Here is an 18,254-nt window from a genome sequence, read left to right on the forward strand (position 1 = left end):
TACAATAGATCATCCTCAGCATAAGCACTTGTTCTACCACCTCCTACTCATTATGAACTAGGAAAAACCTAAAATATTTAAATACAAGTAACTAGACATTTGCACTGCACTTATTTTCTCTGTAAATTTAATAAAAAAAAAATTATGTCAAACATTTCCCTTACAGCACAGGTGTCAAACTTAGTTCCTGGAGGGCTGCAGCTCTGCAATGTTCAGTTCCAATCCTAATTAAACACACCTGATCAAACTAATTGAGTTATTCAGGTTTGTTTGAAACTCTCGGGTAAATGTGTTGAAGCAGGGTTGAAACTAAAAACTTGCAGGGTTGATGCCCTCCAGGAACTGAGTTTGACACCCCTGCTTTACAGTGATATGTAAAAATACTATATTAAACAATTGTTAAATTAAAAGTTTGTGTGTTTTGTGTGTGTGTGTGTGTGTGTGTGTGTGTGTGTGTGTGTGTGTGTGTGTGTGTGTGTGTGTGTGTGTGTGTGTGTGTGTGCATGTGTGCGTGCGTGCATGTGTGCGTCTGTGTGTGTGTGGTTGAGTGTGTGTTTTGTTTAAATGTGTAGTCATCTTGGCAGGCAAAAAAAGGAAAAGAAATTCCTCTTGAATGATCGGAAACATTTTGATGTCTTTGTAGATAAGCTGCATCATCATTTCGTCTTGAGCATAAATAACATCCTATTCAAACTATGCAACATGCTGATCTCTCCTGTCACTCCATCCTTACAGGAAACTGAGAAATAACCTATAGTTAGTAACTTTCATAGTTAAAAAATGGACATAAAGGACACATTGTACACAAATATGTAAATAAATGAATAGATAGATATGATGCAGGTAATTATAACATAAAAACCGGTATGAACTGTGAGAAACTGAAACAACTAATGTTTAATTGCTATTAATGTGTGTGTGTGTGTGTGTGTGTGTGTGTGTGTGTGTGTGTGTGTGTGTGTGTGTGTGTGTGTGTGTGTGTGTGTGTGTGTGTGTGTGTGTGCGTGCGTGTGTGTGTGTGTGTGTGTGTGCGCTGTATGGGAAATTGATGTACTGCTTGATGCTTCTTACATCCTGCAGCACCAGTGACCACAAAATTAGGCACCGAAATGCATATGCTGATTCAGTAATCCTGTGTGTAGTATAATACAATTTACTATAGTATGGTTTAAAAACTACTATAAATACTATTACAACTCACTTCATGTGGAGTAAATTGTATCTTTAGAATTGTATAACATCATTGGAAGCAGCTCCTACATAAGTCATAACCGTTTCTTATATAAAAACACACTACAGAAGCACCTAGCACAGTCCTTAGCTTAGCTAACAGTTTTGGACACATAGATAATTATTAAAAATAATAACTCACCCTCTGATTGCTCAAGGCCTCCAACAATGTGAGCTGCCCTGTGTGCTGACGTACAAAAATGTTGGCTGGCTGTTGGCTGGCTCTAGCCAATAACTGGCTTTGCTGCTCTTTTACTGGTATGTACATTCCAGTAGAATAAATGATATTTACCAAAAATCTACATGTTACAGACTACATGTTACAGTTAGGGCCAGCCCTGTACATTTGGGGGACCTGAGCAAAATAATTTTGGGGCCCTACCTTGCTCTATAAAGCGTCTGCTAAATGACTAAATGACCATTTTATTGCTTATTAAATACAATCAATGAAAAGTAAAGCCTGATTTGAACAAATTGAAGATTCTATAAAATATTCTAGGTTGAGTTTTTCAAAAGCGTGTGGGTATTAGTCCTGAACACCTTGAATAGTTGGATCACCTTGATTAGTTGGATCAACAGAGATTGGCTCTGTTTTATAAGGGTTGGAGGATAAACAGTGCAGAGCCGCGGCCCTCCAGGAATTGAGTTAGAGACCTATGATGTAAAACATGTATTGTTCTCCGAGTTCACCTTAATTGTTCTTACATACAGGAGAGTTACAGTGTGAAGAAGACTTTAAGAATCATACCACTCAGACTGTTGAATAATTTGCTAATGCCTAATAAATTATTCATATTGTGAATAGTTAGTTTTAATAGTTATTATAAAATGTTACCAAAAATGCAGATGTATGTGTGCCATCTGATATTAATGTTATGTATTGAATTTGAAATTAAGCAGACTCTAAATGTTTTCTGTTGTCAGTGCTCTACAGTTTTTGTATAACTTTCATGCTTTCATCTCGTTTTTATTTTATTAGAAATGCCAGGCCAAAGGATTCGTGTGTGAATTGTGTAAAGAGGGTGACAGTCTCTTTCCATTTGACAGCCACACCTCCGTTTGTCATGACTGCTTAGCAGTTTTCCACAGGTTTGTAATGAGATACAATTTCACTTATTACATGTTTATGTACAGAGTTGTGCAAGTTACTTCCAAACTGTAATACATTACAGATTACTTATTACTGTTATTTAAATGTAATCTCTTACCTTACAATATTACTGTCTCAGAATTGTAATATGTTACATTACTCTAATATTACTTTTTAGTTACTTTCACCAAAATAACTACAGAATTAGAACTTAACATTATAAAATTCTATAATGTTCTATAATGAGCATTTTACATCCAGTAAAAAGTAATTTGATGTAGCAGAATGACTGTGACCTCTCCAGGCTACTAACAATATAGTATATAATTGGCACTGTGATAGCTCAAGACAATGCAAGAAAGGATGACAGCCAGAATTACAAATGATCCGTTAAAAGTATGGTAGAGGTAAAGTGATTATCTGGCAATATCTGTGAATGGCTTGGCTATATTCATATTAGACACAACAGGCCGATATGTAAACTCCAATGCAATCACATTTTTTTTATGGCAACTAAAATAAAGTGAACTAGTGTCTGTTGTCTTCCACATTGATGATGAGATTGTGGAGGACATTTTCCCTGCCATCATCTTCATTTTGAGAAGAAGCTGTTCCACAGGGCCCCTGAACACACATATTGTCATTAAGTACTTTAATTACTCTGTTGTGGTAATATTATAGTTGCTATGGTAACACAACAAGTGTAATATAAACAAATGATCCAGTGCTGTAGTTTTTTTACAATATGGGGTAGATTGTACTACAATTCACCACACTTTACTGTAGTAAAACTACACTTTATATTTAATTTTATGAGTTCACTATTCTTAATATGACAGTATGCTTAAGCATTCATTGTAAATACTAGCCTAAAACATAGGCAGTATACCTTACACTCAAAAACACTAGTATTTATTATAGAATTTATCTTAACCTGTAAGTAAATAGTGTAGCAAACAGATTGTGAGTCTGCATCATCTGTCGGAGCGAGAGCAGGTCGTTAGCACGTGAGCAGCCCAGCCAGTGTTGAGTGAACGCGAGGAGTTTTGTCCACAGAGGAAACCGGCACTTTCACTCGCTCGTATTACATGAATGAGCTTACGACATTTGTCAGAGAAATAACGTCATATGCACTTACGTACGTCTCGCGAATGCACTGTCTTATGCCATTTTCATCTATTTGCCGCTGCGCGTACTGCGAACCGGGCTGAGCCCGGTAAAAAGGTAAAAAGGTCCCATAGCCAGAGGGAGATTAATGACAGCACGCGCATATATTCTCTAGCCACGAACAGGAAATAGAACTGCGGAATTTTTAATTTGTTAATGTCTTGCGGGCGAAAAGTTTGTTGTAACGCACGCGTTACTGAACATGTACCGAGTAAAATATTACTGAAAATTTATTAGTAATGTCTTACACTACTGCGTTACAGGAAAATGTAATACATTACTGTAATACATTACTTTTGTAACGCATTACTCCCAACACTGTTTATGTATTGCTTTAGAGTCTTAAAAGGCACAGGATCGCTCTCTAGGTTTTGTTGTTAACATATAATAACATATAACAATATAAAATATCATAACTGGACACATGAAATTAGAACATCTATGAAAAAAAATAATTTTTTTTGTTTTCAGCCGCGCCACAGAGCGCCATCTGATTGCGCCATCTGGTTTCATGGTAAATATCATTCGAATGTGTGCGTCCGGAGAAACAAAAATCTATTACTAATAATAATAAAATACCAGTTTGAACAAAGGTTAAACCCAAACCATATGTAACCAATGTATGAAATATGTATGGAGGGAAAATTCAGACAGTGTTATTTATTACAAAGATGATATATAATCAAACATGACATTATTTGGGAAGATGGAAAAAATGTTGAGAACAGCATATTTCTGTATAAACATGAGTGTGACTGGTGTGTTTATTTTATAGTTTTATACTTTATTTAATTTTTTTATGTATTGTGAAAATTATTCTTTATTTCAGTTTATGAAAATGTTACAATTATGTGTTGTTAACTCAGTTTAAAATACTGATGTCTCCTGACTCCTTTGCATTTTTCTGGGTCGGTACTTCTAAAAGAACTAAACGTTGCGGACCATAGAGCAGCTTAGGTCTTCTTTATGTTTTCAGCATTCCTGCTTTGGTGAAGCAGTTTATGAAACAGTTGACTTATTTAATCAAATGCTATTAACAAAAATTACATATTTTAAATCCATGTCCTCTCTTAGATGACACCAGTCTTTTCAATGTTCAAATAAACAAATTAATCACACTTTATTTAGAAAATTAATCACGATTAATCGCCATTAATCACATTTAAAAGACTAAAACTTGTAATTTTGGCTATTCAAATGTAAAATTAATGTTAATGCAAAATAAAACTATATATATTCAAAATTAAATTTTTTAACTTGTAACACAGATTTTTTCATGTAAACAACACACCCACGATAAACCATCAAGATCCTATCTTGACAGCCATATTTATTACAGAAATAAAACCACAGGCATGTTAGTGTCATTTGAATTTCAAAACAGTCAATGCCAATAAAGAAAAAATTGATTTCCATGTTGGATGTGTGACTGCAAAAAAAATGTCAAAACACAGGCATTGCAGATATGGAAACTGGAAAATTATAATAATAATAAAGTATTGAACAAACAATTGTACTCCATGTAAAGTTGTATTGCGATGAGTTGAGAACATTAACTATAAAGTAGAAACTATTCTGCTTAGTCCTCCTTTACATTTATCCAGTTGCTAAAGCAGGTCGCACACCAGAAGCGCCGCTCGGTGCCGCGACACGGCGCCTACATGACAGTTTAAAGTATCACACACCAGACGCACACATTCGAATGATATTTACCATGAAACTAATCAGATGGCGCTCTGTGGCGCGGCTGAAAAATGAACTGCGTCCTGAGCCATCGCCGGGCGCCGCCGACAGCCGCCGACTTGCGGCGCCGGTGTGTGTATCCTGATAGAAACCTATGTTTAGAATTCTAAAATACATGGCGCTGCTTGGCGCTGCACGGCGCGCCGCAGAGCGGTGCTTCTGGTGTGCGACCTGCTTAAGACAGTCCAGTCTGTTGACATTATCATGGGACAATGTGGCCCTTGTCTTGTAAATAATGTGAGCTGAGAGTGCAGCGCAATCTCACTGCAATTCGTAACTTGTTGATTTAGTGGCTACAGACAACGACGTTTCACCAGGTTTGTTGCTAAGAAACGCACGCACGCAAGCACACACACACACACACACACACACACACACACACACACACACACACACACACACACACACACAATCACGTTAAGCACCTGCCCCTTTAAGGGTCTGTGCTCTGTGCACGTGCCTGACACTGACACACACACAGACAGACACACACACACAACCCGCGCAATGACAGGGCAGCCGGAGAGACTCCCTTCAGATTCAACACGCATAATCGCGTTCATCAAATTTGCTTAAACTAAGCGATCTAATGTATGGCTGTATTTCACAAGGATTCTGACACAACAACGCGAAGCATACGTTTGCGTTTAAGGAGGAAACATGTCAAACTTAATAAAACATTGGAGGGCACATGCTGATAGGCAAAGGAACGCGCTCTGTCTTTTGACAGCTCGCAACTTCATCCGGCACTTCATACTCCGATTTTAAAATGATTAAGATAATACTCTTATTAAGAGTCTACCATGTAGGCAGCGATTTTTGATTTCTTAACGGACCAACGGAGTTTTTTCTTCCCGCTCGCCATGCGGTATCAAATTCCATTAAAACAGAAGTCGAAAGTTAAAAATGAAACACCCGAATTTGCATGTAACTCTGGAGGAAACACTAGATAGCCTGGTGATGCGACATTAATTGTTTTGTACTGAAACTTGCCTTCAAAAAGTGCTTTCTTGGCCTTTTTCATGTTTCTTTGCACGTTAAACACACGTCGACCACAACAGGAAAAAAAAAAAAAAACCTGCAACTGCATTAATTGCGTTAATTTGTTTTTACGCGTTAATTATTTCTAATTAATCGTGTGCGTTAACACACTAATGTTGACAGCACTAATATATATATATATATATATATATATTAGGGGTGTAACGATACACGAAAGGCATGGTTCGGTTCACGGTTTTGGAGCCACGGTTCGGTTCGGTACGGTTCGGTTTCTGTTTGCTGTGGGATTAGGGTTGATGACATGTTAACAGCAATGCTAAGGAACAATAGATTTACTTAATAACAAGAGCATCTTAACCTTTTTTTTATTAACTTTGTCATCACATTTTTAGTACAGTCAGGATACCTGAGTAAACTAAAATTAATAAATAATTGCAGTGTTCACTAGTTTAATATCTCCTTCAAAAACACCATAATATCCACATTCTCAGGTGAGAGGCTTGATCACTGTGCAGACACAGACGCTCATTTTTGATTATCTAAGGTTTTATTTAGAAAGATAGGTTTCTGTTTAAATTAATAAAAATATATACATATAATGTGTTTGTAAAGTGTTTTTACATGACATATTCACCAGTAAAATACATTGCAGTTGTGTCGGAAACGAATGTTAGGGTTGTAGCCGGCTGTATGTTTGCTTTCCGATCTCTTTCTCTCTCTCTCCCGCTCCCTCCATCCCGGTCATTTATGTAGGTCCGCCTTCACGACAGCTGATGCCTGTCATTTCTGTAGGGTAGCCTTCATGACAGCAGATTGCTCAGGAGACCGATCTATCATCATTTGGCGACGTAGCGCGGGAATATAAAAGGCATGTCAGGAAGAGCGGATGAGAGCACTTTTTCCTTTGATCTCATTTTTCGTGTATTTTTCTGACATGATTATGATTTTCGTTGTTTTTGCTTAACTTTCGTTTGGGCAAAAGTATTTTGCATTGATTTTGCCAACTTTAAGAAATTTTGTGAGGTTTGTACATTTTTATTTCAATTGATTTGTATGTTATTTTTTGGCTCCGCTCCTTCCCGATAATATTGAGCTGTATCTCCTCAACTCTTTTCTCAGTGTAAGGTGGATAGTCATACGATTTCCATTTTGCAAACACATAGAAAATGTATTGTTAAAGACATCAGGTAAGAGGTGAACATCATCTTTGTTTTTATTTTATTCTACAGTTCAGAATAGGAAAGAATGCGGCGCACGGCGCTGAAGACATTTTTTCTTTTCATCAGTTTTAGCGAGGTAAGGGGTATTTATGAGTTAGAATTATTTTGTTATATTTCTTTCTTTTGCTTGGCTTCACTATCGTCCCCTTGCTCGAATTTAACTAATTCTTTTATTTGTTGGATACTTTTTTTGAATTTGCTACTTTATTATATTATTTTTATTAGTGTAAATATTTCTCTTTTTTTGTATATATTCAGGCATTGTTCTGGTTTCACTTTTGTACATTAAATCACTTTTGTTGGCAGTTCTGTTGCTTACAACCTCACATTGTGAAATTACCACACTTTTTTAATGTTTTTCCTTATAAGTAAGTTCCGTAAAACAGTTGCGACAAATAAGCGTGCGCTTTGTCTGCGACATGAATTCCATTCCTGTACTCCACTGGAAAACCAAAATGTTCCCACACAGGCGACTTAAATGTGTCTGGGGGATCTGCAATCTCAGTACTACGTGAAGCAGCCATCCTGCGTACAGTAGTAACGAGTGTAATGCTCATTCAAGTCAAATGACAAGACATGCACTAAAATACTAACGTTAGAATGTAATATTTAGAACAAAACCTCGCCATTACTAAAACAATTTAATCAAATGTGATAATAAAGATGTGTTTAAATTGGTTCAATTAGTTAGAGACAAGTGACGTCAACCTCAACAATAGGCAGCAGGGGGTGTGAGAGTACCGCAGTATGCCACGAGAGTTTCGCGATATGTATCGTGGTTGATGTATCGCGATATTTCGGTTCGGTTTTAATATCGTTACACCTATATATATATATATATATATATATATATATATTAGGCATGCCATGGTTTTTAATATAATATTGAACCGTACGGTACAACCTCCCCGCGAGTAAATCACTATGCTCTAAAGTAAGGGGGCGATTGACCATCATTCCACACTTTAACATGGCGAGCAGCGGTGAAGTGAGGCTAGGGCAACAGTACAAGGAAGCGCCGGCAAAGTGAAACAACGGTACAAGGAAGTGGCGGCAATTGTTTAAATTGGTTCAATTAGTTAGATACAAGTGATGTCAACCTCAACAATGGGCAGCAGGGGGTGTGAGAGTACCGCAGTACGCCACGAGAGTTTAGCGATACGTATCGGGGTTGGTGTAGGGCAATATTTTGGTTCGGTTTTAATATCGCTACACCACTAATATATGTATATATATATATATATATATATATATATATATATATATATATATATATATATATATATATATATATATACACAAGGTACAGTACAAGGAAGCGCCGGCAAGGTGAAACAACAGTACGAGGAAGTAGCGGCGTCTTTCAAATCTGCCGTGAGGACCAGGGCCAGCCCGTGGCATATTGGCAAATGCTAAGGGTGCTGTACATTCAGGGGGGCGGCAGAAATGAGCACGGTTAAGTTGGTTTTGTTATCGATATTCCTGACACATTCAGTGATTAGACGGCAATAACTCAAAATCCTCTTACCCTAAAAAGATCTAAAGTGGGTTTCCTACAAAAAGACAAAACTGCTTGTTTCACAGCTGTCTTTTTCTTTTTTCGCTAAATATTATGACCACTGCTCCGTTTAAGCCCTCGCAAGATGCGTTTAGCCAGGAGAGCTCACGCTGAGCGGAGCTCTCAGTAAGGGACTGTCGGAAAAATGCTTCTTTTTTTTTGTTTTTTGCTCCGTCCTGCATGTTTTATATTAAACACAACTAATTTTCTCTTAAATGAACACAAACTGTTACTAAAGTAGTTCAATACTTTATTATAGATCTGTGCATTCTTATATTTAACACCTCTGTTATCAAAAAAAAAAGAAAAACACACATTGAGAGATTCAGTTGCTGCTCTTCACTAAATAATTATATTAACTTTTTTCAATATGCAAATACAATGAAAAATGAAGTAGATTTTATAGCTTTATTTAATTTCTGTATAGCCCATTGATTTTAATAGGCTAAACATTTTATTTTACTTAATTACAAATGTTTATTCGAAATGGCCAATTTATCTTTATTAACTTAACATGTATGTTTATTTTCAAAGTGTAGGATTTTGTGTCTTCCCCAGTTTGTACATGGGCTACCAGAAGCTGTGAGATTTTACTGTTAATTTTTTTTATACAATACACTAGGAACTACTGTACTTTTCTTGGCTTTTAAGTAAAACAAAATGAGTATTGAAATAAATAATTTTATTTTTTTTCTTCTTAACCTCTTACTGTTCCTATTACCTATAGAATAAATAAAAAACACGTGTCAAGCCATAAGAACTAAACCAAATATATATATATATATATATATATATATATATATATATATATATATATATATATATATATATATATATATATATATACAGTCGAAGTCAGAATTATTAGCCCCCCTAAATTATTAGACCGCTTGTTTATTTTTTCCCCAATTTCTGTTTAATGAAGAGAAAATTTTTTTCAACACATTTATAAACATATAGTTTTAATAACTCATCTCTAATAACTGATTTATTTTATCTTTGCCATGATGACAGTAAATAATATTTGTCTAGATATTTTTCAAGACACTGCCATACAGCTTAAAGTGACATTAAAAGGCTTAACTAGGTTAATTAGGTTAACTAGGCAGGTTAGGGTAATTAGGCAAGTTATTGTATAACGATGGCTTGTTCTGTAGAATATCGAGACAAAATATAGCTTAAAGGGGCTAATAATTTTGTCCCTAAAATGGTGTTTAAAAAACTAAAAACTGCTTTTATTCTATCCGAAATAAAACGATTAAGACTTTCTCCAGAAGAAAAATTATTATCAGACATACTGTGTCCATTTCCTTATTTTGTTAAACATAATTTGGGAAATACTTAAAAAAGAAGAAAAAAATTCAATGGGGGCTAATAATTCTGACTTCAACTGTATATATATATATATATATATATATATATATATATGTGCTGTCAAAATTAGTGCGTTAACGCATGTGATTAATTTTAAATAATTAATGCGTTAAAAAAATTAACGCAAATAACTCAGTTGCAGGTTTTTTTTTTTTTACTTCCTGTTGTGGTCGATGTGTTTAACATGTAAAGAAACACGAATAAGGCCAAGGAAGCACTTTCAAGTTTCAGTATAAAAGAATTAATGCCGCATCACCAGGCTATCCAGAGCGATTATGCATGTTGAATCTGAAGGGAGTTGCTCCGGCGCGTTGTGTGTGTGTGTGTCAGGGGTTGAGTGGGCAACGTATCTGAGTAGGGGCATGTGTGCGCGAGACGTACCTGAAGAGCGATGGTGGTAAGTTGCGCGCAACGTACCTGAAGAGCTGTGGGGGCAGGGGCGGACTGGCCATCAATAGCACCGGGACATTTCCTGGTGGCTTGACGGTCAATCTGGCCTGCCGCCGTGCCATCGATTACCTCACCTCAACATGCCATAGGCTGCTTGCAGCTTAATGGACACCTCAAACCACGAATCAGGCGATTGCCACTACCATAAGGTCCAATCATTTCAGCGACGTACTGCCTGATTAGCTATTTGCACAGAACTTATGATACTAGCTAAAACTTCAGTCAGGCAAAAACATGGAACGTAAACAGAAAGGAGGAGCAGAGAGGGAGCGCATGAAAAGAAGAAAAGCCCAGGCCATAGATGCAGAAAATGCAGCAAAATCAAAACTAGGTTTGCGACCAAGGGAGAAAGTTGGTCAGAATACAGCATATTTAGTCAGAATTTTTAAGTCAGAATTATTAGCACCCCTGAATTATTAGCCCCGTTAATTTTTTTTCCATAATTTTTGTTTAACGGAGAGAAGATTTTTACAATACATTTCTAAACGCAATAGTTTTAATAACTAATTTCTAATAACTGATTTATTTTATCTTTGCCATGATGAGAGTTAGACTAGATAATTTTCAAGACACTTCTACACAGCTTAAAGTGATATAAAGGCTTAACTAGGTTAATTAGGTTAACAAGGCAGGTTAGGGTAATTAGGCTAGTTATGTATAATGATGGTTTGTTCTGTAGACTATGGGAAAAATTATAGCTTAAAGGGGCTAATAATTTTGTCCTTAAAATGGCTTTAAAAATAATTAATAACTGCTTTTATCAGTTATTAATTTTTAAAAAAAAAACAAATAAGACTTTCTCCAGAAGAAAAAATATAATCAGACAAACTTTGAAAATTTCCTTGCTCTGTTAAACAACATTTGGGAGATATTTAAAAAAGAAAAAAAAAATCAAAGTAGGGCTAATACTTCTGACTTCAACTGTAGATAATCATTTGGCAGATTTCCGGGAGATTATAATTTTTTTTTGCCGGCATCCAAGAGTCTCTGTGCATTTGCAAATACTTCCACAACTTCCGGGAGACTTAGAATGTCTGGACTAGACTGTCTTACCAACTGGATGAATGTAAAGCAGGATTGAGCAAAATAGTTTTTACTTTATAATTAACGTTCTCAACTGACAGCAGTACAACTTTACAATAAGTGTAATTGTTTGTATTCAATACTTTATTGTTATTAATTTTCCAATTTCCATATCTGCAATGTCTATTTTGGCATTTTTGCAGTCGACTTAGAATCCAACTTGGAAATAATTTTTTTTCTTTATTGGTATTGATTGCTTTGAAATTCAAATGGCATTAACATGCCTGTGTTTTTATTTCTGTAATAATTATGGCTGTCAAGCCAGGATCTTGATGGTTTATTGTGGGTATGTGTTTTACATGAAGAAATCTGTATTACAAGTTAAACAAAAATTTGAATAAATAGTTATATTTTCAATTTAAATAGTTTTTGTCTTGCGTTTACATAAATTTTACATTCGACTAGGCAAAATTACACCAAAGTGCAATTAATTAGTTATTTTTTTAATCAATTGACAGCACTAATATATATATATATATATATATATATATATATATATATATATATATATATATATATATATATATATATATATATAAAATTAACAGAAGGGCTAATAATTCTGACTTCAACTATATATATATATATATATATATATATATATATATATATATATATATATATATATATATATATATATATAGTTGAAGTCAGAATTATTAGTCCCTCTGTTAATTTTTTTACCCAATTTCTATTTAACGGAGAGAAGATTTTTTCAAAATATTTCTAAACAAAATAGTTTTCAATAACTCATTTCTAATAACTGGTTTATTTTATCTTTGCCATGATAACAGTAAATAATATTTGACTAAATATTTTTCAAGACACGTCTATACAGCGTTAAGTGACATTTTAAAGGCTTAGCTAGGTTAATTATGTTAACTAGGCAGGTTAGGGCAATTAGCCAAGTTATTGTATAACAATGGTTTCATTCACTTAATTCACTTGAGCTCCGCTGCGTGCACGCCGAAAGAAACCCTTCGGGTCAGCGGCCTTCAGGGTACCCTGACAGAACTCCGAAATGCACGGCGCCACGCAAATGGTACTAGCAATAATTCCGATTACAGCGATAATGTGGAGAATATTGATCTTGTGTTAAGCCCACTGAGCTTTCATCAAAAAATAGAGCAAGGGTGATCCTTTAGTGATATCACTTTAACTCACACGCTGAAAAAGGCTGTCAATCAATATTGGTGGGCGGGGGGACCGCACTTCTACGTAAAGTTACGCTCATATGTGCCCTTTAATGCGCCCATTGTGGCATTCTTGAGAATTTAGGTTACTTACAATGCAACTGTGTGTTTATACTTCTGATTGAAAAGTTATGTGTTAGAATGCAATAATACACAATGTCAAGCTTGTGTAGCTGTAAATACTTACATGTGTGAACTTGTTCTTCATTCTAATCTTTTTGTTTGTTTGTTTGTTTGTTTGTTTGTTTGTGGTTTTGCTTTTTTGCTCAGGGATTGTTACTATGATAACTCAACTATGTGTCCACATTGTGAGAGAATGCTGGAACACAAACTTGAGGTACCTTTGAAACTGTAGCAGAAGTGGGGCTGATCCCTGATGGATGTATGGCATACAAACACAGTGAAAGATCTTCTGAACGCATGTGGGTCTTGTCTCAGTTACTTTGTTTCTTCTCTTTATTTATTCTGAGATTTAAATCATGCATCTGTCAGCTATTGTGTGTCAGTGTTGATATTAATTCAGTTTCAGAAAAAAAAATACTAAAAAGCAAATTTATAGACATACTGAATATTGTCTATAAATTTATATATTAAAAACATAAATTGTGCTGCCAAATTATGTGGTCAGTGTGGTAAAGTTTTTATCTATTCATGTATCAGAAAAGGAATCTTCTGTAATGCAATTACTAATAACCAGCCATATACTATTAAAAGTCAGATTGCTGTTATTGCCTCTGTAATTACTGGAATTTAGTGAAACTGATGTCTTTTAAAGAGAACAATATTTATCTCTGTTATATATCGTTAAGCAGGTCGCACACCAGAAGCGCCGCTCGGCGCTGCACACATGATAGTTTAAATTATCACACACCAGACGTGCACATTCGAATGATATTTAACAGGAAACCAATCAGATGGCGCTCTGTGGCGCGGCTGAAAAATTAACTGCGTCCTGAGCCGTAGCCGGGCGCCGCTGACAGACGCTGACTTGTGGCGCCGGTGTGTGTATCCTGATAGAAATCTATGTTTAGAATTCTAAAATGCATGGCTCTGCGTGGCGCCGCCGAGCGGCGCTTCTGGTGTGCGACCTGCTTAACGCAATGAATGATTGAAAAAAATAATTGTAAACAAAAAAAGAAATGTAAATAAAATAAATGAAAAAAGACAACCAGTTATTGGCTATGATTTAAATTTTTTGTAATTTTATTTGTAAAGTCTATTTAAGTAAAATCTTTGCTTGGCATGGAAAGCAAAGTCCAGCCACCACTAGAGGCAGCTGCTGCTCTATCCAACATGAAATAATGTGCCTGCAACTCTACCCATTACAGCTAAATATGCCTGCCCTCACTCGTACCATCACGGCTATACAACATCTATATTCGTCGATATTAGGGACTTGTCACAGCTATATGCATTTCTCCTGAGACCCATCATGGCTATATGTCTAGCAGGTACAAAATCAAAAAGATTGTAGTAAGGTCTTGCAGAGATCAAGAAAAGATGGTAGATCATCTCAGACTTGGACACATTAATTCTCCCTCATGCACTTTGCTGGGGTCAAAGACAGAAATATGCCAAAATATGGTTTACAGTCTAAAGGCACAACAGATATACCTACCTGTTAAAATAGCATCACTATATTTCATGAGGTGGACTGTAAACTCACATTTTTGAAAGGTAAAGATAAACACTGGTGGTTCAGTACCCAGTCATGATTTTATATAAAATTATGACAGGCATAGTTAAGCATCTTTACGAAGACTGATTGCTTAACATCTATATATATAAAAGATGGGTATATTGGCAAAATATAAAACTAATTTATGTAAATGCATTTCTAAATATAACTCAACCTTCACATAAAAAAAAAAAAAAAAAATATATATATATATATATATATATATATATATATATATATATATATATATATATATATATATATATATATATATATATATATATAGTAATTTATATATATAGTAATTTATATAGGCACACAGTGATTAACCATTACGTAAAGTGTGTTATACAATGTGCATTACAGCTCCACAACTCCCAAACCGAGCAAACCAGTTGCAACATTGGTGAGGAACAAACTTGACTAATTGACGAAAATAAAGGATTACATATTCCACGTAATGATAAAATTTGTGATCTTGAGTAACTTCCATATATATAGGCTTATCATTCAGTACAAAAAGGCTACTGTCAAATAACTGTAATAAATCTAAATACGTTTTACGTGCACACTGAAACATGATTTAAGAACAAATCTTGTATCAAAATATAAATATTTAAAGTAGGACGTACTTGGCACTTAAACCATGAAAAAAGTTGCACAGAATGAGATATTTATTTCTTTCTCGCTAAGTCAGACACTTCTCTGAGAAAGTAAAAAATTAGATTTTGAAAACGAAATGCATTTTTTTCTTCTGCTGTTTTTAACAACTAACACTCATTTGGGGGATGGTGGGTCTCTAGCAGGGGGGGTCTTTGGAACGACCGCTGGCAAACGCAATGGATGAGCTCACCGGGGGCGTTGGTTAGACCCAGGGAAGAGCCCACCAAGCCATGCCCGGATAGAGACCACTCTCCCCGGCGTGTCCCGCGCCTGGAGGTGCTAGCGCGACCCTGGGTTTCGCTGACCTGCCGTCAAGTTTTCGGTAACGGCGAGAAAAAGGGCACTTAGTGCAATTTTTGATTTAGCAGCTGAATGAACCACGGCTCTAAAGGGGGGGCCTGTTGCCCCAAGACATGCGTTCAAACACAGGCAAGCCAGGTGCGCGCTACTGCCCTGGTCCAATCAAAGACCCAGGCCTCAAAGGCCATCAAAGCAGCCCCAAGACATGCGTTCAAACACAGGCAAGCCAGGTGCGCGCTACTGCCCTGGTCCAATCAAAGACCCAGGCCTCAAAGGCCATCAAAGCAGCCCCAAGACATGTGTTCAAACTCGGGCAAGCCAGGTGCCCGCTACTGCCCTGGTCCAATCAAAGACCCAGGCCTCAAAGGCCTCCAAAGCAGCCCCTGGAGATGCGCTCGAACCCAGGCGAGGCCAGTAGGCTGAACCCCATGGGAGTCAGGGGCCCATGGCTGAGCTGTCAACCCGCGCTACAGCGTTTGTCTCCCCGCAGGCCAGCGCGCGCGCGCCCAGGAGAGGTAGGGGGATGCAGCTGAGCTGCCAACCCGCGCTACAGCGTTCGTCTTCTGCACGTTACTGTTCAGTAACATGACAGGTTGGTGGCAGGTGTCTATGATGGCTTTTGTGCTCCAAAGAAGTTGGAGAATAGCTGTTGAAATGGCACTCACTGTGCAGAGCGATGTTTTTTCACATTCTAAGTATTTGCCTTCTGGCGCAAGGAGTGTTTTACTTGCATATGCCCAGACGTTGTCTCAATTCAGTCGTGGCCAGCTGTTGCCCTTCCGTCAAACAGAAGAACAGCCCTTTTTGAACAGGGTGGTCACGGGTCTAGAAGTCTTTGAAAAGTTCTTAATGACGTGTCTGGAGTAGTTGCACCCACTTAGGGAGTTGCTCAGTTCGGAGACCTTGCTAGGCGGTAGTCTTTGCGCTAGCCACAGTCAACTGTTGTAGGACATTGTCTCTCCTCTTTGAGTGGCCAGACACGGTGGTACTTTCATTAAGGATGTCATCAACGTAGATGAGGTTGCCTCTAACATAAGCATGGGGATATGCTTTGTTCAGGAGGGTGTTGCTTTCAGCTGGTGAGTTGGCCTAGCCGACGGTGCACCTCATGATTGTTTAGTGTCTGTCGTTCAAGGTGAAAGCTAGCTTAAGCTGGTAATTTTGATGTACTAGTCCAGAAGGCGGGGACCACATCAAGCGTTGACAAGATCCTTGAATTCTGGGCACTTCCTGTTCCAGTGGTGTCATTGGCCCACGTGACAATGGCATTTGCTGATTTAGCTTTCTATAGTCAGGCACCCTTTGACGTTTGGCTTGAGGACCGGCCAGCTGGGTGCCGAGTAGGTGTTGTTGCGTAGACAGATGTCCTTTTCCCAGCATGTGACGGTCAGTGGAACCTGCAGTCTAAAGAGTCTTTTGCGAGGGCACCGTTGTAGTCATACAGGATGTGCTGATGTTTGTCGGTTGGCATCATCCTGCGTGGCCTCAGCATGTCCGTTCTGTTGAGGAAAGTCCCATGTCTTCATTCATGTTAATGATGGGGTGACAAGTGGCTGGGCACACGGCAAGGAGTTAGTCCTCGGTGAGCTCACTTCTGCCTACCTGTTCTTTGTTTACTGGTAAGACAGACGTGAGTGTGACGAGCTTCAATGGAACAGTATAGTGTGTTTTTCTTACGCTCCCCACTGGTGTCGTTGCGGGGATGGAGCAGAAGGCAGGTGTTCAGGAGGGGTAAGTGGTTTTGGACCCCCCCTCTAGTCATAAGGAGTCTGGCTTGACTTCTTGTAGGGCCCCCTTCAAGTTTTTCAGCAGTTCTGCTGCTCATGACGCCACGGTGCTGTTGTTTGGTGGCAGGTTTTCACCTTTGGCTTTCTCTGGCGTGTAACGAGCTGGATGCTGGTTGCTTGAGCTTCTAGCTACTGCAGGTTGGCCTTCCTTGGTTGCTGTTAGGCTCCTTTTGGGCTGCTTGTGGAGAGTGGCTTGTCTCAGTGAGCATCCTGTCTGGTGTTGGGACATGCGCCTTCCTGGCGGTGCTGTCCTCTGCTGGCGGAGAAAAGCTTTAACTCACTGTTGGAAGTCTTGCAGCTGGGAAACAGTAGTGTGCCTTTTAAAGTCAGCTCTGGATGAGATTCTGAGACAGGGTAGTTTGTAGGTGTTTGACAGTCTTTCAAAGCAGTCTTTGTTTTGAACAGATTTTATAAGTTAAACTCTGCCGCTGTTGGGTGGTCAGGACGTAGGGGCAGGACATTGCCCGAGTGCGGACTTACCACAGAAAGCAGGTTTTTGGGAGAGAAAGGATCTGGAAGGTGAAATCCTCCTCCGTCCGTGGCTCATTTCCTGTCTCGTAGTAGGGTTGGTGTAGTTGACTGCAGTATGCTTGTGAGGTCTTGTGGCTGTTCTGAGACCCATGGCGAAAATCAGTCCTTACTCTGACACGGGGTCAGGTAAAACACTCTAGTAAGAGCTTTTGCATCTGCAACAGCACAGGGCTGTTGATTCAGGA

The 18,254-nt window shown here is 37.8% G+C and overlaps 1 protein-coding gene and 1 long non-coding RNA gene across 11 annotated transcripts in view; one reads left to right on the forward strand and one right to left on the reverse strand.

Moving 5' to 3' along the window:
* Positions 1-14,124, forward strand: part of def8 (differentially expressed in FDCP 8 homolog) — a 180,910-nt gene extending 166,786 nt beyond the window's left edge. For 5 of the 10 annotated variants that reach the window (XM_073929047.1, XM_073929049.1, XM_073929048.1 and 2 more), the window contains 2 exons: positions 2,210-2,319; positions 13,381-14,124. In XM_073929047.1, the coding sequence (XP_073785148.1) occupies positions 2,210-2,319; positions 13,381-13,465 (195 nt within the window). In that variant the 3' untranslated portion in view covers positions 13,466-14,124. The remainder of the gene's footprint in view (positions 1-2,209; positions 2,320-13,380) is intronic. The other 5 variants (XM_073929052.1, XM_073929054.1, NM_001328206.1 and 2 more) reach the window with 4 other exon arrangements.
* On the reverse strand, positions 13,419-14,971 carry LOC141378850 (uncharacterized). Its single transcript, XR_012394367.1, has 2 exons — positions 14,199-14,971; positions 13,419-13,901 (listed from the first exon to the last, which is right to left on the reverse strand). It is a non-coding gene; the product is annotated as an uncharacterized lncRNA (long non-coding RNA).
* Positions 14,972-18,254: the final 3,283 nt, after the last annotated feature.

This window comes from Danio rerio, chromosome 18, assembly GCF_049306965.1.
Source record: "Danio rerio strain Tuebingen ecotype United States chromosome 18, GRCz12tu, whole genome shotgun sequence".
NCBI classification, from domain to species: domain Eukaryota; kingdom Metazoa; phylum Chordata; class Actinopteri; order Cypriniformes; family Danionidae; genus Danio; species Danio rerio.